We start from the raw sequence: 15,724 nt of genomic DNA, 5'->3' as shown, positions 1-15,724 counted from the left end.
GCTGATAATTGTAAGACTTAATCCATATATTATATAAAATTACAAATATTGCGCAAATAATATTGCGTATATTATTTATTGTTATCTATCGCCATCAGCGGATATCGGTAGCCATTTTAAACTATCAATATGCGGCATGCAGTGTTGGAAAATACCAAACGACGGTTACTTTTTAAATCAATTTCTAAGCTTAAAGTCGATAGTCGATAGTCTTATAGAGACTAGGTCCACTCTTTTAACTTCTTGTAATAGACGTACTTCTTCCTCAAAGTAACTCTCTTCAAGCCTCCATAAAACCTCCAAATTGATCACATCTCTTGTTTTTTTAGGTTAGGATTGCCCATCCTTTCAAAGATCCTTGGACAATGATGAGGACTTTCTCTTGCTATTACGTTTTGGTAGCTGACAGGCTACGATGATTAGACATAGGATTCCGGCAACCAGGTAACTGTTGATTACAAACTGCTGAGAAAGCATCTTGCACTTGGAGACCATATAGTCATCAGGGGTAATGGTGGTCAGCATGAAGCTGGGATTCACCTTGTTCCTCCAACTGAACGAGGCCACCGTGTACTCATCGATGCCCAGCCGATTCACGCTGTGACAGTAGTGATGCGAGTGCCCGGCAAACGCCAGTCTGGGTCGCAAGAGCTCCCCCAACATGTCCGTTGCCTCTTTGGACAAAACATGAAAGCGCTCGCGGTAGGCTTCGATCAACGGAGTATCGTACTCCTGGCACTGGGTGTCGGAAATTCGGTAAGTGGGGAAGTGCTGGAGCAGGATGGGATGGCTATACAATGGCCGCTCAGAGTAGTCACACTCGTCATCTTGCGGAAACTTCATGCACTGGAGGATACGTGAGAGGTTTCTCAGTTGCTCCTGGGCCTGGGTGCAGATCCGGCATCCATCGGCCTCCATGGCCATGGAATTGATCATCACAAAGTGTATCTGCCTGATGGTGTACAGAGTAACCAGGGAGTGGTTCAGATGCTTCTCGAAGCGAGATATGAAGAAGGGATGCATTTTGTAATGAAAGCCCACGTCATGGTTACCGACGATACTGACGAGTGGTATGCCTGGCGGTAGGTGGAACATCTTAAGGTAGCGCCACACATAGTCCTGGAAGTGTTTATCGTTCACCATGTCGCCCTCGTCAAACAAATCGCCCAGTACGAACACCACGTCAGGCCGAAAGAGACGAGCGGCCGCCTGGAAGGCTCCTGCCATGTGCCATTCCCTATAGAACTTGTCCAGCCAGTGCCCGCGATGGGGACCCAATAGATGAGGGTCTGCAATGATTAAGGCCCGCAATGCATCGTTCATGTACGGTGACTTCCGATTGATCCCATCCGGCCACTTGCACTGTTGGAGGACCACAAAGTCGGCTATATACTCGCAGAATAGTAGGGCACCAATCACGATCACACAGCAGGCGTAGAACCATCGCATTTCGACGAATTTTACGCTAAAATAATAGGAAATATTTAAAATACTCAAAACAGAAAAAAAACCCCAATTTGAAAAAAAAAAATTGAGAGTGACAGTACAGAACTATGTAAAGCATTGATTATGATTTGAATAGAACCACACTGATAAGTATTATCTATTATTATTATATATATAACCCTAGAACCCCCTGCCTTAAAATATGTGCTAGAATAGGTATATTATATTTTCTTTGTTACTAAAAAAAGTCATTGAAATGCGATTCGATTTTATACATTTTTGGAGGCATCTCCAACCCTATAAAGTTTATTCAAATATAGTACTTGGTCAGGATCGATCCATTTTAGGTCAAAAGCTATTATAAAGCTGAAACATATCTGAACGAAAATAAATATCATAAAATTAAGTAAGCATTATTAATAATGATACTTTATAATACAATAAAAATAGCTTTTATTGTGTTCAGAATAATTAAAAGAATAAATATGATCGGGTGAATTATTGGGAACTACAATCCATTCGATTGATAACGCTCCTCATTTGTGTGGAATTCGAAGACCTTGACTTGGCTAGCATATCCTCAGCTATGGATCGTTGCCTTTGGCAGAAGGTGGATGCTGCTCGACGGGCTCTGGACTTGATCTTCTGATAGAATGAAGCGTTGTGTCCGTGCCAATTCGCGTAAAGGGTGCACTGGTCCCTCACTCTTGTGATGCTTGGAGTGAATCTTGCTTGCAGTGTCGGTGTGGGTGAGCTCAACACTCGTTGCATCTAAATTGAAACAAAAACCCATAAACTATAGGATTACTAAATAAGAGTTGTTTACATTGAAAACTTACACTTATGGCAGATTTAATCTCTCCGCTAAGCTTAAGTAGATTGGATTTGTCCTCCTCCAAGGTACTCTCGATATCTTTCACTGTCTCGGTGGCCTCCTCAATTTTTTTCAGCAAAATCTTAAAGAAGTTGTTAATGAACTCGATACGCTCTTCGTATGTTTTTTTATTGAGCCATTGGTCCTTGTTCTCGATCCCATAAGTTATAGTAAAGGTGATCCTGAATCCAATAATTTCACCAATTCTTCCATAAATCAGGTCACCGATCGATATAAACAAAAGATCAACGTATACTATCCTCCGGGATATTACCGATGTAGGCGTCCGTTGATTCATCCTCTGCTCCATTTCCGTCTTCTCTTTGCCATAGAAGCCGTCTGGGCCGAAATCATCGTGGACATTGTGAATCATGGAGCTAAAGGTATTCTCAAGCTCGGCAGTAAGGTTTTGGACATTATAGAGAAGGGTCAGCGATGATGTAGTTTTGTTTAAGCCTTTATGTATTTCTTCGATTATTATTTCCAGAATAATTTTCTTGTCTTCAAATAACAGATCTGGTTTGTTGAAATCTGTAATGAATAAATTGAAGGGATCCTTGCTTGCGACGCACCATTCAAAGACCGGAGCCACACAATTGGCGTAGGTGAGCTTAGCCTCGGCATTCAAGGTGCGAATCTTATCCAGTTTATTCTTGGCATTTCCCTGGTAGTTAATCATGACCTTATCAATCTCATCGATGGCCTCCTGCAGCTGCACAAACTTCACCTTTTCGTCGAATTCTGTTTGATATTTAACCATGACTCTCTCTAAACTATTTAGTCCTTTAAAGTAAACTTGTAACTCGTCGTGTGTATAGCACGTTACGAAAAATGGACAACCGGCAACGAATAAGACAGCCAAGATGGCAAGAGCCGAATTCTTTCCCATGATTGTTGAAATAATTATATTCGGAACAAGCCAAAAAAAATAGAACGATGCTCTTAGACGAAGAGACAAATGCGACTGATTTTCAGTACTATAAATATTTCTATTTATTGCCTGGACGGTACCTTGATAAGAGTTTTAAGAAATTCCCAAAAAATACCATTGGCTATGGTTTCTGTGAATCTTTGAATTATGTTTTATGATTAGCGATAATCAAGGTTTCTGCTGATCAAGAATATATATAGCTTATGAGTACATATATGTATGTATATGTCGAATAGAGGAATACTACTTGTATATACCCTTGAATTCTTCGGGTACCAGGCTTAATAACCTTTGTAGGAAGTCCTTTGTAGAAAGAAGAGTTCTTTGTTTGTTCAATACTGTAATTTCTATTTTTTCTTTAATCCATTAATTTTAGAACAAAATTTATTGGCTGTCCGATATAGATTTAAGCTTTGTTAATCTATCTGAGGCGACTTTATCCACATCACTGTAGATAGCACTCTATGAAGGCCAGGATGGATGGGTAAGCTCTCCTTTGGATCTACTTTTAAAGAAATTCTTTTAAAGAAAAAATCCCTTTAGTTTACAAACTAATTTTTGCTTCATTCTTGATGCCTTAAAATTTTGTACAAATATTTTAAAGTATTATTTCACGCTTTATTAAAAAATTAAAAACATATATAATATTTTCTTGATATTAACTAAAATTTGTTCTCTAAAATCGTATAGATATCTAGCTTATGAACATGGCCACCACAATCCATTTGGTCGATGATGTGACCCAGATCCTGCAATTGTGTGGAATTCGAAGACCCTGACTCTGCCAACATGTCTTTAGCATTTGAACGTTGGACTCGGCAGAATGAGGAGGCTGCTCGTCGAGTCCTGGACTTGATCTTCTCATAAAAGGGAGCATCGTATCCGTGCCAGTTCACGTAGCTGGTGCACTGATCCTTCAGTTTCCTGATGTCTGGAATAAAGCTGGCTCGCAGGAAAACGGCATCCATCAACAATAATTTTTTATTCTAAAATTAAAGAATTAAAGAAAAAATATAAATTATAGATATTGAAGAAGACTTCTTAGAAAATTTACAGTATTGGCCCCTTCTATTACTCCTCGTAGCTTGTGCAGATTGGTTTTGTCCTCCTCCAGGGCACTCTCGATATCCTTCACTATCTCGGTGGCCTCCTCAATCTTCTTCGTCAGGACCGTGAAGAAGTTGTCAATAGCCTCAATACGCTCCTGGTAGGTTTTCTTTTGTTGCCAATGGGCCAACTCCTGGATACCATAGGTGAGTGCAAAGGTGGCTGCGAAGCCCACAGCAGCACCAATCGGTCCAAAAATCACAAAACCGATCACTCCAAACAAGAAGCCAACAAATGCCGAAATTCCTGCCTTCCGTGCCACCTCGTTGTCGTTGATCCTCTCCTGCAATTCGGCCTTCTCCTTGCCGTAGAAGCCATCTGGACCGAAATCATTGTGGACGTCGTGCAAAATAGCTTTAAACAGATTCTTGAGCTCAGCGGTTTTGTATTGTACATTGGTGAGGAGCTCCAGAGATTTGGTGGTTTTTTCGAGGCCCGAATCCAGGGCATTCACCGTCATGTTCCAGATCACATTCTTATCGTGGGCCGAGAGCTGGCTGGCGCCGATGTAGGGGATGAAGATGTCGAAGGTGCTGTTGATGGAGATGCACCACTCGAAGACAGGAGCCACACAGTTCTCGTAGGTGAGTCGGGCGTCGGAGTTCAAAGAGCGAATCTGGGGCAGCTTGTCCTTGGCGTTTCCCTGGTACCCCAGCATGGCTTTATCGATCTCATCGATGGCCTCCTGCAGCTTCACAAACTTCACCTTCCGGTCGAACTCGGCCTGATATTTCACCATGATATTCGACAAACTTTCTATGCCTTTTCTCAAATCTCCAAGGTCCTTTTCTTCGCAAATTGCAAAAAAAGGACAAAGGGAACAAAATGTCAATGCCAATGCCAACATGGCAACAGTAGGATTCGTACCCATAATTAATCAATAATTACTAATTAAGAATGCACTAAAAAAAATAACATTAAAACGATGCTTTACTGACGAGGAGAAAAATGCAACTGTTTTGACTTCTAGGCGATGCACAATCATTAATAATTATCATCATTATCAGTAAAGGTACATACATATATGCATTTTTATACATTTATATAAATTACATAAATCAAATATTAAACTTACGTTTAATCAAATTGTAAGCTGGGAAATTTCTTAAAGATTATCGCTAAAAATGTTTGAAGTCTTTTTTTTTTTAACTGCTGATTATTGAGAAATATAATCCATATAATTTATGTGTTATATTTAATTTTTGCACATAAAGGCATCTGATTTCTGGGAAATTCGTTTTAATACTGATTCAGTTTCTTATCAGTTCATATATGACATGTATGACATTTATAAAGAAGCCCCTTAAGATTCTCTACACTCTCTGCTCTACACTGAAGAAATCAAAAATATATAGTAGGTACATAAATTCGATCATATATTAAATAATCCAAAATATAATCAAATATGATATAAACGTACTTCGGGGCAAGTCCCCATTATATATTAAACATCTGAATATTGCAAGTTATATGTATAATCATTTTATGCCTTTATTATTTTCCCTTTTAGAGGAACGATACAATTATTAGAAACTAATAACATCAACGACTATAATCTTTTATGAAATAATATCTGTCTCTACAGATTTTATGTTTTTCCAACTAGTCTCTTGTACGATATTTCATAAAAGATTATAAAGTTCCAACCTGCCATCTTTTAAAAGGAGACATTGAAAAATTTTACAATTCCGACATAATATTCTCATAATATTCAATTTAATAGATAAATGGTAATAATTTTTGGTTTAAACTAGTAACATGTTTAACCTTTATTATTTATGCATTAAAATTTAATGTGGGTTTTTGGGTAAAATTTTCCCTATTCACTCCACTTTTTGGAATCGCTCCACGGCATATGGAGGAATATAGCCACCACAATTCATTTGGTCGATGATGAGACCCAGTTTCTGAAATTGTGTGGAGTTCGCCTGGGACTCGGACTGGGCCAACATGTCCTTGGCATTTGAACGTTGGCCTTCACAGAATGAGGAGGCTGCTCGACGTTTCCTGGACTTGATGTTCTGATAAAAGGAAGTATCGTATCCGTGCCACTCCAAGTACTCGGTGCACTGATTCTTTAGATTCTGGATTTCTGAAATGAATTCGGGTTTTTGGAACGCGGTTGGCATCATCAAAATTACTTTGTCCTAAAATTGAAGAATTAAAGCAAAAATAGAAATTATAGTATTGAACAAGTTCCGGGATAAACCTCTTAGTTTTTGTTAGGAAAACTTACAATGTTGGCCCCTTCCATTAATCCTCGGAAGTTGTGCAGATTGGTTTTGTCCTTCTCCAGGGCACTCTCGATATCCTTCACTATCTCGGTGGCCTCCTCAATCTTTTTCGTCAGTACCGTAAAGAATTCGTCAATAAGTTTTATTTGCTCTTGGTAGGCTTTCTTTTGTTGCCAATGGTCCAACTTCAGGATACCATACGTAAGTGAAAAGGAGGCTCCAAAGCCCACAGCAGCACCAATCGGTCCAAAAATCACTAACCCGATCTTAGCAAACAATTTGCCAACAAAAGCCGCAGTGTCGGTCTTCTGTACAACCTCCAGGTCCACCTTCTCTTTGCCATAGAAGCCCTTAGGGCCGAAATCATCATGGACATCATGCAAAATAGTTTTAAACAGACTCCTGAGCTCAGCGGTTTTGTATTGGACATTGGTGAGGAGTTCCAGAGATTTTTTGGTTTTTTCGAGGCCCAAATTCAGAGAAGCCACTGTCATGTTCCAGATGATATTCCTACCATCTTGCGTCAGGGTGCTGTCGTTAAACATTGGGATGATGATTCTGAAGGTGCTGTTGACGGAGATGCACCACTCGAAGACAGGACCCACACAGTTCTCGTAGGTGAGTCGGGCGTCGGAGTTCAAAGAGCGAATCTGGGGCAGCTTGTCCTTGGCCTTTCCGTCGTATCCCAGCATGGCTTTATCGATTTCATCGACGGCCGCCTGCAGCTGGACAAACTTCACCTTCCTATCGAACTTGTCTTGATACTTCTTCATGATATTCAACAAGCTTTCTATGCCATTGTGGAATACAACCTCATCGGTGTCATTGGACGTGACAAAGAAAGGACAAAAGGCACAAAATACCAGTGCCGTTGCCACAAGGATGGCAGAAGGATACTTTCCCATGATTGTTCAAGAAGAACTTATGGACTGACGAAGACCTCACGAATAATGATCGTATTTATACCCAAAATTTCTACAAGAATTGGTTCCTGTGAAATGTTGATTATTCTGTAATTGAATTTTATATTCTTCTTAAATCTACTTATGTTTGATTTTGATTATGAATATCCATTATTATATTGTCATGGAATTTTTTGCGTAATTTCCATAGTAAATTGTTAGATACATGAGTCCATAACAAAGTTCAAATGTAGTATTCCAGGAAAGACATTATTTCTGATTAGCTTTGTATGGTGAGTATTTGTACATCTTGAGATCCACGCGATCATATAGACAGACAGATGCCAGTAATATAATATATGTAGGCATTTCCAGAAAATATTAAATATCGTCGAATTTGTTTGTGTAATTTTATAGAGGAATTTGCACAACTTTCAGAATACAATAGTGTTTTTTTTTTCTGCTGAAAGTACTACTCTGCTCTCTGCTTTATAGCTTTTTGTAGCATATTTTAGGGGGCAGTTTTATTTTTAATTATTTTGCATGGAAAATATTGTATATTTTTGCTGTACTTTTACCATATCTCTTTATTAGATGTTTAAAAAAAGAATAAAATTCCAAAACAAGGGAAAAATCGTGTTAAGCATTATCTTGTTAAGTTAATAGATAATTAAACAATAAGTTCGTCGAGATCTTGTATCGTTTTCATGTAAAATAAATAAAATAATAGTATCAATTGAAAGTAATTTCTATATATCGTAAACTACATCGTTTTTAGTGGCCTACATTTGTAGAATTTCTCGGTAGAAGATTTCTTTTTTATCCTAAAATTATTTTTAAATAAAAAGTCTTCAAATCTTACCTTTTGAAAATAAACAGTACTCTCTTTTTTTCAAAAAATCCAACAAAATATTATCCTTTACCCTCCCGGAAATGCCCATATATTAAGTTTGAAAACACATAAATACTTTTTTCACGGTTGATCATTTATTATTTTAAATATAAAAAAAATTGTATTTAAAAAAAAAACTAAAAAAAGAGTTTAAAAGAAACACATCAATATAAAAATTTAGAACTTGCGACGGACACGATTATTCACTTAACGTATACACAAAATTTTTAAAAGTATTCTATTTACAAACAAGACTCTAGGACTATACAATTAATTGGTAATGGCCTCTGCAGCAACTTACAGTGCCGTACCGCACTGTACCGCCTGCCCGCCGCCTAATCAACCTTCTTTGGCTTGGGAGCGGTCTCGAAGCGCTGTTTCTTGCCGGTGGAACGCGCCTGGTAGGCGTCCTTCAGCTGATTGATCACATTGGCGAAGAGAATGGTGCCGAAGAAGACGAGGATGGTGCCCAGCCAGTGGTTGACGGTGAACGGATTACGGAAGTAGATGATCGAGAAGAGGAGCGAGACGAACTTCCGCAACGTAACGACCAGGGTGACGGTGAGCGAGGCGCACTCGGTGGTCAGCAGATAGACGGCACTGATGCACACATACTGGGTGACCACATTGCACAGCAGATAGAATAACATAAGTGGGAACTTCCATTCCAAGCCGATGGCGCCCAACAGGGGAACCGCCACCGTTTCCGAGGACAGGGCAATACCAAAGTGCTGGACAATGTTGCTGGCCATGATGAGGAATCCCGGCAGCGGCAGCATGTGCGTATAGAAGAGTGCTTCGCTGGGATGCTTTCCATAACGCTTATAGATCACCTCCTGGTATATGCCCATGTAGGCCGTAACCAGCAAGGCGATGGTCAGAAGGGCAATGCCCACCGACCACCAGAAGAAGTCGGAGTAGGAGGTCTCCACCCGCAGTGAGTGGTGGGTGTTGTCCTTGACATCGCCGCTGGAGACGAGAGTGCACAGGATAATGCCCGCCGTGATCATGGCCACAGAGCTGTACTGCCGCAGATTGTAGCGCTTCTTCAGCAATATAATCCCCATTATCATGTTGGCCATCAGTGATCCGCTGCGGAAGATCATGTGCAGCGGCATGGGTATGTTGAAGTTGAAGGCATAGTTATTGCACACGTTTGCCCCGAAGAACAACAGCACCAGGATCACATAGTCCTTCAAAGCGATTTTCGGCTTGACCGTAAAGAACTTGGAGGTGAAGACGAGGCCCTCCAGTGCGATAAACAGGAACTGGGCGAACGTGATCAGATTGCCGGCACCAGGATCGATCTGGATGATCAGTTCTAGGAACACAACGTTGCTGCAACATCCCACAAAGACAAAGATCATGCCCAACAGGGCTTTCAGGTTAATGGCCATGGCTCAGACTGTCTGGAAGCAAAAAAGAATATGTCAATATTAGTCAAGTTTTTTTTTTTTCTGAAAATAAAGCTGTTAGGTAATAAGACTCTGTACCAAAAACCTCTATGACCCAGATGTGTGACGTTTATAAAGCTCAGAATATGTGTGCCGAATGTTAGCTCTTAAAGTTAGTACTTTGTTTATATGGAATTTATGATAAATGTTGCTTTTAATTGCAAAGGTAGTTAATGGTTTTATTTAATTAGTTTTAGGGTTTTCAGGTTCATAATTCTTACGATCTTTGACCTTAAACTGTGAAATGTTAAAGCTATTTGGGAATTATAGCTATACTTTGAAGATAGGTTAAAAAAAGAGCATTATTTTATTAGATTAGAATCTACAAATCATTATTCTTTAAACTTTTTATTATATTTTTGAACTTAAAAATGTATCTATCATTAAATTGAAAAAGATAATGCTGATTATTTTAAGACCAAAATTTATTTCACAACCTTTAGTAAGTTTTTATAATTTCAAGGTTTACACACATGCATACATATGAACATATATCTCTAATAGTTTTGATGATCTACAAATCGATAATTAAATATTCTTGTTATCGAATTCCTATCGTCCTTGTGAACGTCACAAAGTGATTTGTACCCACGATCACCGTTAGAAAGCAAATTAGAATGAAACGGGCACGTTTCCGATAAGATGCTATATGTATATATGTTTTGTGGGTATTTGGGTTTATGACTGGGAATTATTGGCGGGCCGGATAGATCACTTACCCCTCACTCGTATCAGATGTGTGTGTTTATTTTTAAAGAATGGGAATCTCCGCTTCTGTCTTTCCGTCTCCGTGTAGCTACAGTCTTCTGGCGATCGCTTTGTTTTCTGTTTGTCATCGTTATAATACAAGATTGATTATATCAGTTGTGTGGCTATGTAAATTGTTTAAAGCACGCTCTCCAACCACACACACAATCACACACCTTATAATACAATGAAAAAAAACTAACCTGCGATTTAATTAGCTCGCTCTCCCTGTTCTCAGCTCTCCTTCTAATGCTCTCCAATACATTTGTTCTTTGGTGGCGCGACCTTCACAGCCTTCTTATAGTCTTTAGTCTTTGTTGTTGTTGTTAATTGGTCTCCTTGGTCTGCGACATTTGTGGCTAATGCTTCTCTTGGTGCCGGAGCATTTATAACTGCGGTTGGGTATGCGAGGTAAGCCTCAATTAAATGTTAACAGCGTGCGATTAGAATCGTAGCTGTTGTCTCTCTGATTGTTGTTGTTTGTTTTTTTAGAATCGAAAACAGCTGAATATTGGCCCCAGCGCCCGCCCAGTGTGACCAGCTGTTGGCGAGCGCCAAAAGCACAAAAGCTTTGGCGAGCTTATTCTCGATATAAAACATGTATATCGAAAGCTTTGAGATATTTAAATTAAGCCGGTTATAAAATAAATTTGATTTTTTTCATGAATTGCTTTAATATATATTAAATATTTGTTTATATAACTAAAAGAATTAAAAATTTATGAGACCTTTATGTATAATTATCTTTTACGAATCTAATATCACTGAACTCTGGGAAGAGTGCATATAATAATTTCGAAAGCCATAATAGCCAAGTTGATAAATATGGTTTATGATCCGCGGAATGATAAGACAGATCAGCCGCCTCCTAATCTGTCAAATGCCTAATTTATTGGCAACGTCAGTGTCCCATAAACTCATCTGTTATAGCTTTATAGATGCTATTTCGGTTTCAATTTTTATTTTCGTTTAATTTTTGTGGGTTTCTTTGTCTTCGTGGTTGGTCAAATCGTTATGGTTTGGCAGTTAGGTTTTGGCCACGTCTAAGCCATGATGGCCTTTAAAGTTCTTGTCCTTTTGCTGATTGCCCTTGTGGGCAATTCTCAACAGGTAGTTTGTTGTTGGCTTACTAGGCGTATACTTAATGTTCTGTACATATCAAGTATACGCCTAGTATAGTAAGATTTTACTAACCACTCTCGTTGCTATTTTTATCCAGCGTTCTCAGCCCAGTGATTCTACATATTATGCCGGTGTAGTGGAGCACATGGAGGCACCGGCTAGTATTACATCGCCCAGGTCGCGTACCATTTACATTTCGAACGAATTCCAAAGGATTATTGCCTCGGAAGAGGCCAAGGACTTGGATATTATTGTGTTCCCGGAGCATGTGACCAATTACAAGGAGACTGCCTCCTTTGTGCCCCACGGTAGCCAGAATGTGACGCCCTGCTACCAAACGGACTACGATCTCTTGCTGATCGAGATATCCTGCGCCGCTCGTGCCCAAGGAATCTACGTGGTGATCAACTTGATTGAAAAGGAGATTTGCGCCAATGGCAGCGGATCGGATACCTTTGATCCGTGTCCGGCGCAGGGTATTCGCTATTTCAACACAAATGTGGTCTTCGATCGGAGTGGCAGAGTGATCTCCCGCTACCGGAAGACCCATTTGTGGCGCCACGAATACGACTCCAGGTCGGTGCTCCGGCAACCGGATGTTGCCACATTTGCTACGGATTTCGGTGTCACCTTCGGTCACTTCATTTGCTTCGATATGCTGTTCTACGAACCGGCAATGGTTCTGGTAAGGGATCTTAACATCACGGATATTATCTATCCGACGTTTTGGTTCTCGGAGTTGCCCTTCCTTACGGCCCTGCAGTTGCAGGAGGGTTGGTCCTTCGGGAATAATGTGAACCTTTTGGCGGCGGATGCCAGTGATCCGGCGGGCAAGACAACCGGATCCGGTATCTATGCCGGACGATGGGGTCGCTTGCAGGCGGAGATCTTCGCCCAGCCGACGACGCGATTGATGACAGCTCGTGTCCCCAAAAAGGATCGAGTCCAGCAACTGGGCGACCAGGTGGAGGAGCTATTCACCCCCCAGCTGATCACTCCACGGATGACCGGAGTGGACACCTATCGGGACTATAATGTGGATATCTTTGAGACAGTACTGTTGGAGGCAGACTTTCTGGAAGTTACCCAAAACCTATGCCACGGCACTTTCTGTTGTGATTTCTCGTTGAAGCGGGCTCTGACTCCGGGCGATATTACGGCGGACCATTTGACCTATCGCTATCGCCTTGCCGCCTATTGGGGCGATGAGACGACCGTTATCCGGGTGGATCGTTCCGAGCAGGCGGTCTGCGCCATTTTTGCCTGCAAGGATGAGAGTCTGCTCAGCTGTGGCTCCATATTTCCCGCATCTGGCGGTCAAGTTGCCAATAAACATCACTTTACGGAGATCAAGATCAGTGCCACTTTTCCGGCTGCACCGCGCGGTCGTCGCCTCATCATGCCCAGCACCCTGGATGGCGGCTTCAAGCCCATCGCCGTGTCCAAGTTTGATTGGGAGGAGACACCGGCTCCGGCTGCCAAAAATCCGGACAAGGAAACCCGTGTCAGCTTGAATCTGATTCGGCCGCAAAACGATCTGCTGACCTTTGCCATTTGGGCCAACTACTATACGGATCTGGCGAGTAGCCACAATCTGGATCACATGCAGCCGACGACAGAGGGCGTTGCTGTGCCCACGACGCCGACCTCCGGGGCCAGCTCCATAGTCTTGACATCTGCCGGATTTTTGGTTTTAATAAGCCTTGTTTACCAATTTTAAATAGAGAGCAGACACTATGATTATTATAATTTAATTATAAATAATTATAATGTCTATTTTTTTTGTACAGCATTTAAAAAATATTTTTTTTTCAGCAAACTACAAATATATCCGATAATACCGATAGTTTTGAATTATTTCTTAAATTGGCGCCAAATTCTTATTTCAAATTGGCGCTTTTGAAATTTTTGAAAAATTCGTCCTAGACCGTTATATTTAGGTCTCCAGATGAAGTTTTGAATGAAATGACGGTTAGAAGGCCGCCAACTGGCAAATGCCACATGCCACTTGCCATCAGCCATCAAACCACCCACCGCCCACTCCATGCGACCTTGTGGAGAGTTGCTTCCAGCGTCGGCGCACTGGGGCGGCATTGGAAGGACGCTGCCAGCGTCGCGGTGCGTTGTTTGCATTTCCAACAGGTAGCGCTGCCGGCGTCGCTGCCCATGCAACAGTGGCCGCCGTTTATAATGAGCCAAGGACGAGGAGGTGGAGGAGGTTGGGCTGAGGGAGGTGGGTGGTTAGTTTGGGGGGTACTGGTGTTTGTGTCCTTTTTTTTTTTTGTTTTGGGTGACAGACTCGGTGGCAATGACAATGAGGCAGCGACTCCCAAGATGAAGCAACTCCCAGCTCCAGCAGCTGGACAGGATTCACGCTGTGACTTTCCGTGCGATTTAACATCATTTGCTTGCCACCATTCCACCTTCGTTCCATCCTTGCCCTCACCCTTGATCCTTGATTTTTTTTTTTAAATAAAAGTTTGAAAAAAAGAGGAATAGATATCCTCGAAAATAAACTTTCTGATTTACCTTAAGATAAAGTTTCTTTCTAAAGACCATAGATCCTAAACCATTCCTACAACTTCCTAGCTAAATATTCCAATTTGGTCTTCGTTTTGTGCTTTTATTATTTTAAATATCTAATTTTTAAATTGCTTAAGAATAAAGCTAATTATTTTGTATACAAATTTATACAATATAAAATTTTCCTCAATTGATAATTTAAAATTTCTGAAATATTTATATGATGAGTTTAGGAATCAATATACATACGTCCTTGTTTTAAATCCTCCTACGATTCTCATTTTTTCCCATTTCCAGGCCTTGGTAAATAATTTTTTATATATTTTTTTTTGGAAAAAAATCTAAAACTTTTGCTGGCTTTGAAGGGGAGTGAATGGGTGGTGGGTGTGTGTTTTTTTTTGTGGAGGCACCTGCCACTTGAAAATTCCACACGGCTTCTGTTACATTTTGATTTATTTGCTGAAATTTATTGTTAAAGTGAATGGAGGCGCAAACTTGCCAGGATCTAGACAGGACGGGGGAGAAGGATATGAAACGAGGAGTTGGATACAGATGAAAGGTGGGGGTGGTTGGGTATATAAACAGGTGGTAAAGTGCAGGTGAAGGCCAAAGTCTCGCCGCAGTTTCCCAATAAAATAAATAGGCATATATGTATATAGGGGGAGAGAGAAGAAGTATACCTTCTGACCGGATTTTTTGTGGCACGACTCCGGCAACGGCAACGGCTACGGCATGTCCTTGTCATCAATCGAAGCTCGGACGGATTCTCAATCAGAATCAGTTCCAGCCATTGCACGTATTCCCAGTATTAAGGACTAACCACATTCAGAAGTCGGTGGCATTCTCCTTCTCAGAATTGAGTTTTCTGTTTTTCTTTTCAAAGTACACTAAGAGAAATTTTATTTATAAAAAATATATGGTTTAAATAGGACTATTTTTTAAAGAAGTTATAGAGGGGTTTATATAAAATAATATATATAAAAAATATTTATTTAAAAAATTATTTGGTAAATTTTTTCTGCCCGTTCAGTTTCAGTCACTTCCCCGAGGTCTGGGGCAGAACTGATTGAATTGAATATCAGTTTTCAGCTGCCACAGCACCTGAAGAGCAACCTTGCCGCCCTGTGGCACCCCGTGGTACCCCGTGCCACCACATGCCACTTTCTTCTGCTGCTGTTCCCTTCCCTGCCATCTTCATCACTGTTCCGGTTTGCCATTTGAATTTGAATGGAAATGATTTCACTTGATTTTCATATTTTTATTATGTTCCCCCTCGGGCTCACCTGGCACACACATACACACACACACTCACATCTAGATTGAAACACCCTCGACTTTCTTTTTATTACCGTCTCTTTCTTACACACATCTACATACTAGTCACATCCGTGTCCTGTCTCTTTCCATTTCTCCGGGCAGTGCCCGTATTAACCCTGCGGCTATTTTGTCGTTGAGGGGCGCTTGGTGCCTGATGCCTGTGCCTGGCGCCTGG

The 15,724-nt window shown here is 40.8% G+C and overlaps 4 protein-coding genes across 6 annotated transcripts; 1 reads left to right on the top strand and 3 right to left on the bottom strand.

Moving 5' to 3' along the window:
* Positions 1–46: 46 nt before the first annotated feature.
* Positions 47–1,535, bottom strand: LOC108120471 (metallophosphoesterase 1 homolog). Its single transcript, XM_017234167.3, has one exon. It carries the CDS (start codon positions 1,447–1,449, stop codon positions 349–351), a length of 1,101 nt encoding a protein of 366 aa, XP_017089656.2. The 5' UTR covers positions 1,450–1,535; the 3' UTR covers positions 47–348.
* Positions 1,536–3,847: 2,312 nt separating this feature from the next.
* Positions 3,848–5,305, bottom strand: LOC108120486 (uncharacterized). Its single transcript, XM_017234187.3, has 2 exons — positions 4,306–5,305; positions 3,848–4,237 (listed from the first exon to the last, which is right to left on the bottom strand). The coding sequence occupies exons 1-2, from the start codon at positions 5,227–5,229 to the stop codon at positions 3,914–3,916; spliced, it is 1,248 nt and encodes a 415-aa protein (XP_017089676.2). The 5' UTR covers positions 5,230–5,305; the 3' UTR covers positions 3,848–3,913.
* Positions 5,306–8,459: 3,154 nt separating this feature from the next.
* Positions 8,460–11,113, bottom strand: Efr (ER GDP-fucose transporter). Of its 3 annotated transcripts, none has more exons than XM_070280120.1 (3): positions 10,791–11,113; positions 10,567–10,665; positions 8,460–9,795 (listed from the first exon to the last, which is right to left on the bottom strand). In XM_070280120.1, the coding sequence occupies exon 3, from the start codon at positions 9,781–9,783 to the stop codon at positions 8,722–8,724; it is 1,062 nt and encodes a 353-aa protein (XP_070136221.1). In that variant the 5' UTR covers positions 9,784–9,795; positions 10,567–10,665; positions 10,791–11,113; the 3' UTR covers positions 8,460–8,721. The 3 variants fall into 3 exon arrangements, with proteins under 3 accessions (XP_070136221.1, XP_017089751.2, XP_070136223.1); XM_017234262.3 differs by having other exon boundaries at positions 10,560–10,665; positions 10,791–11,111; XM_070280122.1 differs by lacking the exon at positions 10,567–10,665.
* A 503-nt stretch (positions 11,114–11,616) lies between these two features.
* Btnd (Biotinidase) lies at positions 11,617–13,526 on the top strand. The gene is made up of 2 exons (XM_017234260.3): positions 11,617–11,697; positions 11,807–13,526. Exons 1-2 carry the CDS (start codon positions 11,638–11,640, stop codon positions 13,427–13,429), a joined length of 1,683 nt encoding a protein of 560 aa, XP_017089749.2. The 5' UTR covers positions 11,617–11,637; the 3' UTR covers positions 13,430–13,526.
* The last annotated feature ends 2,198 nt before the right edge of the window (positions 13,527–15,724 follow it).

The sequence above is a fragment of the Drosophila bipectinata genome, chromosome XL (genome assembly GCF_030179905.1).
Source record: "Drosophila bipectinata strain 14024-0381.07 chromosome XL, DbipHiC1v2, whole genome shotgun sequence".
In the NCBI taxonomy this organism is placed as follows: domain Eukaryota; kingdom Metazoa; phylum Arthropoda; class Insecta; order Diptera; family Drosophilidae; genus Drosophila; species Drosophila bipectinata.
This window is presented reverse-complemented; position numbering and strand designations above follow the sequence as displayed.

Excerpts from the sequence above, each read along its gene's own strand:
- LOC108120471 (XM_017234167.3), bottom strand. The coding sequence starts at position 1,449 with ATGCGATGGTTCTACGCCTGCTGTGTGATCGTGATTGGTGCCCTACTA.
- LOC108120486 (XM_017234187.3), bottom strand. The coding sequence starts at position 5,229 with ATGGGTACGAATCCTACTGTTGCCATGTTGGCATTGGCATTGACATTT. Across the intron at positions 4,238-4,305 it reads TAATAGAAGGGGCCAATACT|AATAAAAAATTATTGTTGAT; the intron begins GTAAATTTTCTA and ends CTTTAATTTTAG.
- Efr (XM_070280120.1), bottom strand. The coding sequence starts at position 9,783 with ATGGCCATTAACCTGAAAGCCCTGTTGGGCATGATCTTTGTCTTTGTG.
- Btnd (XM_017234260.3), top strand. The coding sequence starts at position 11,638 with ATGATGGCCTTTAAAGTTCTTGTCCTTTTGCTGATTGCCCTTGTGGGC. Across the intron at positions 11,698-11,806 it reads TTGTGGGCAATTCTCAACAG|CGTTCTCAGCCCAGTGATTC; the intron begins GTAGTTTGTTGT and ends ATTTTTATCCAG.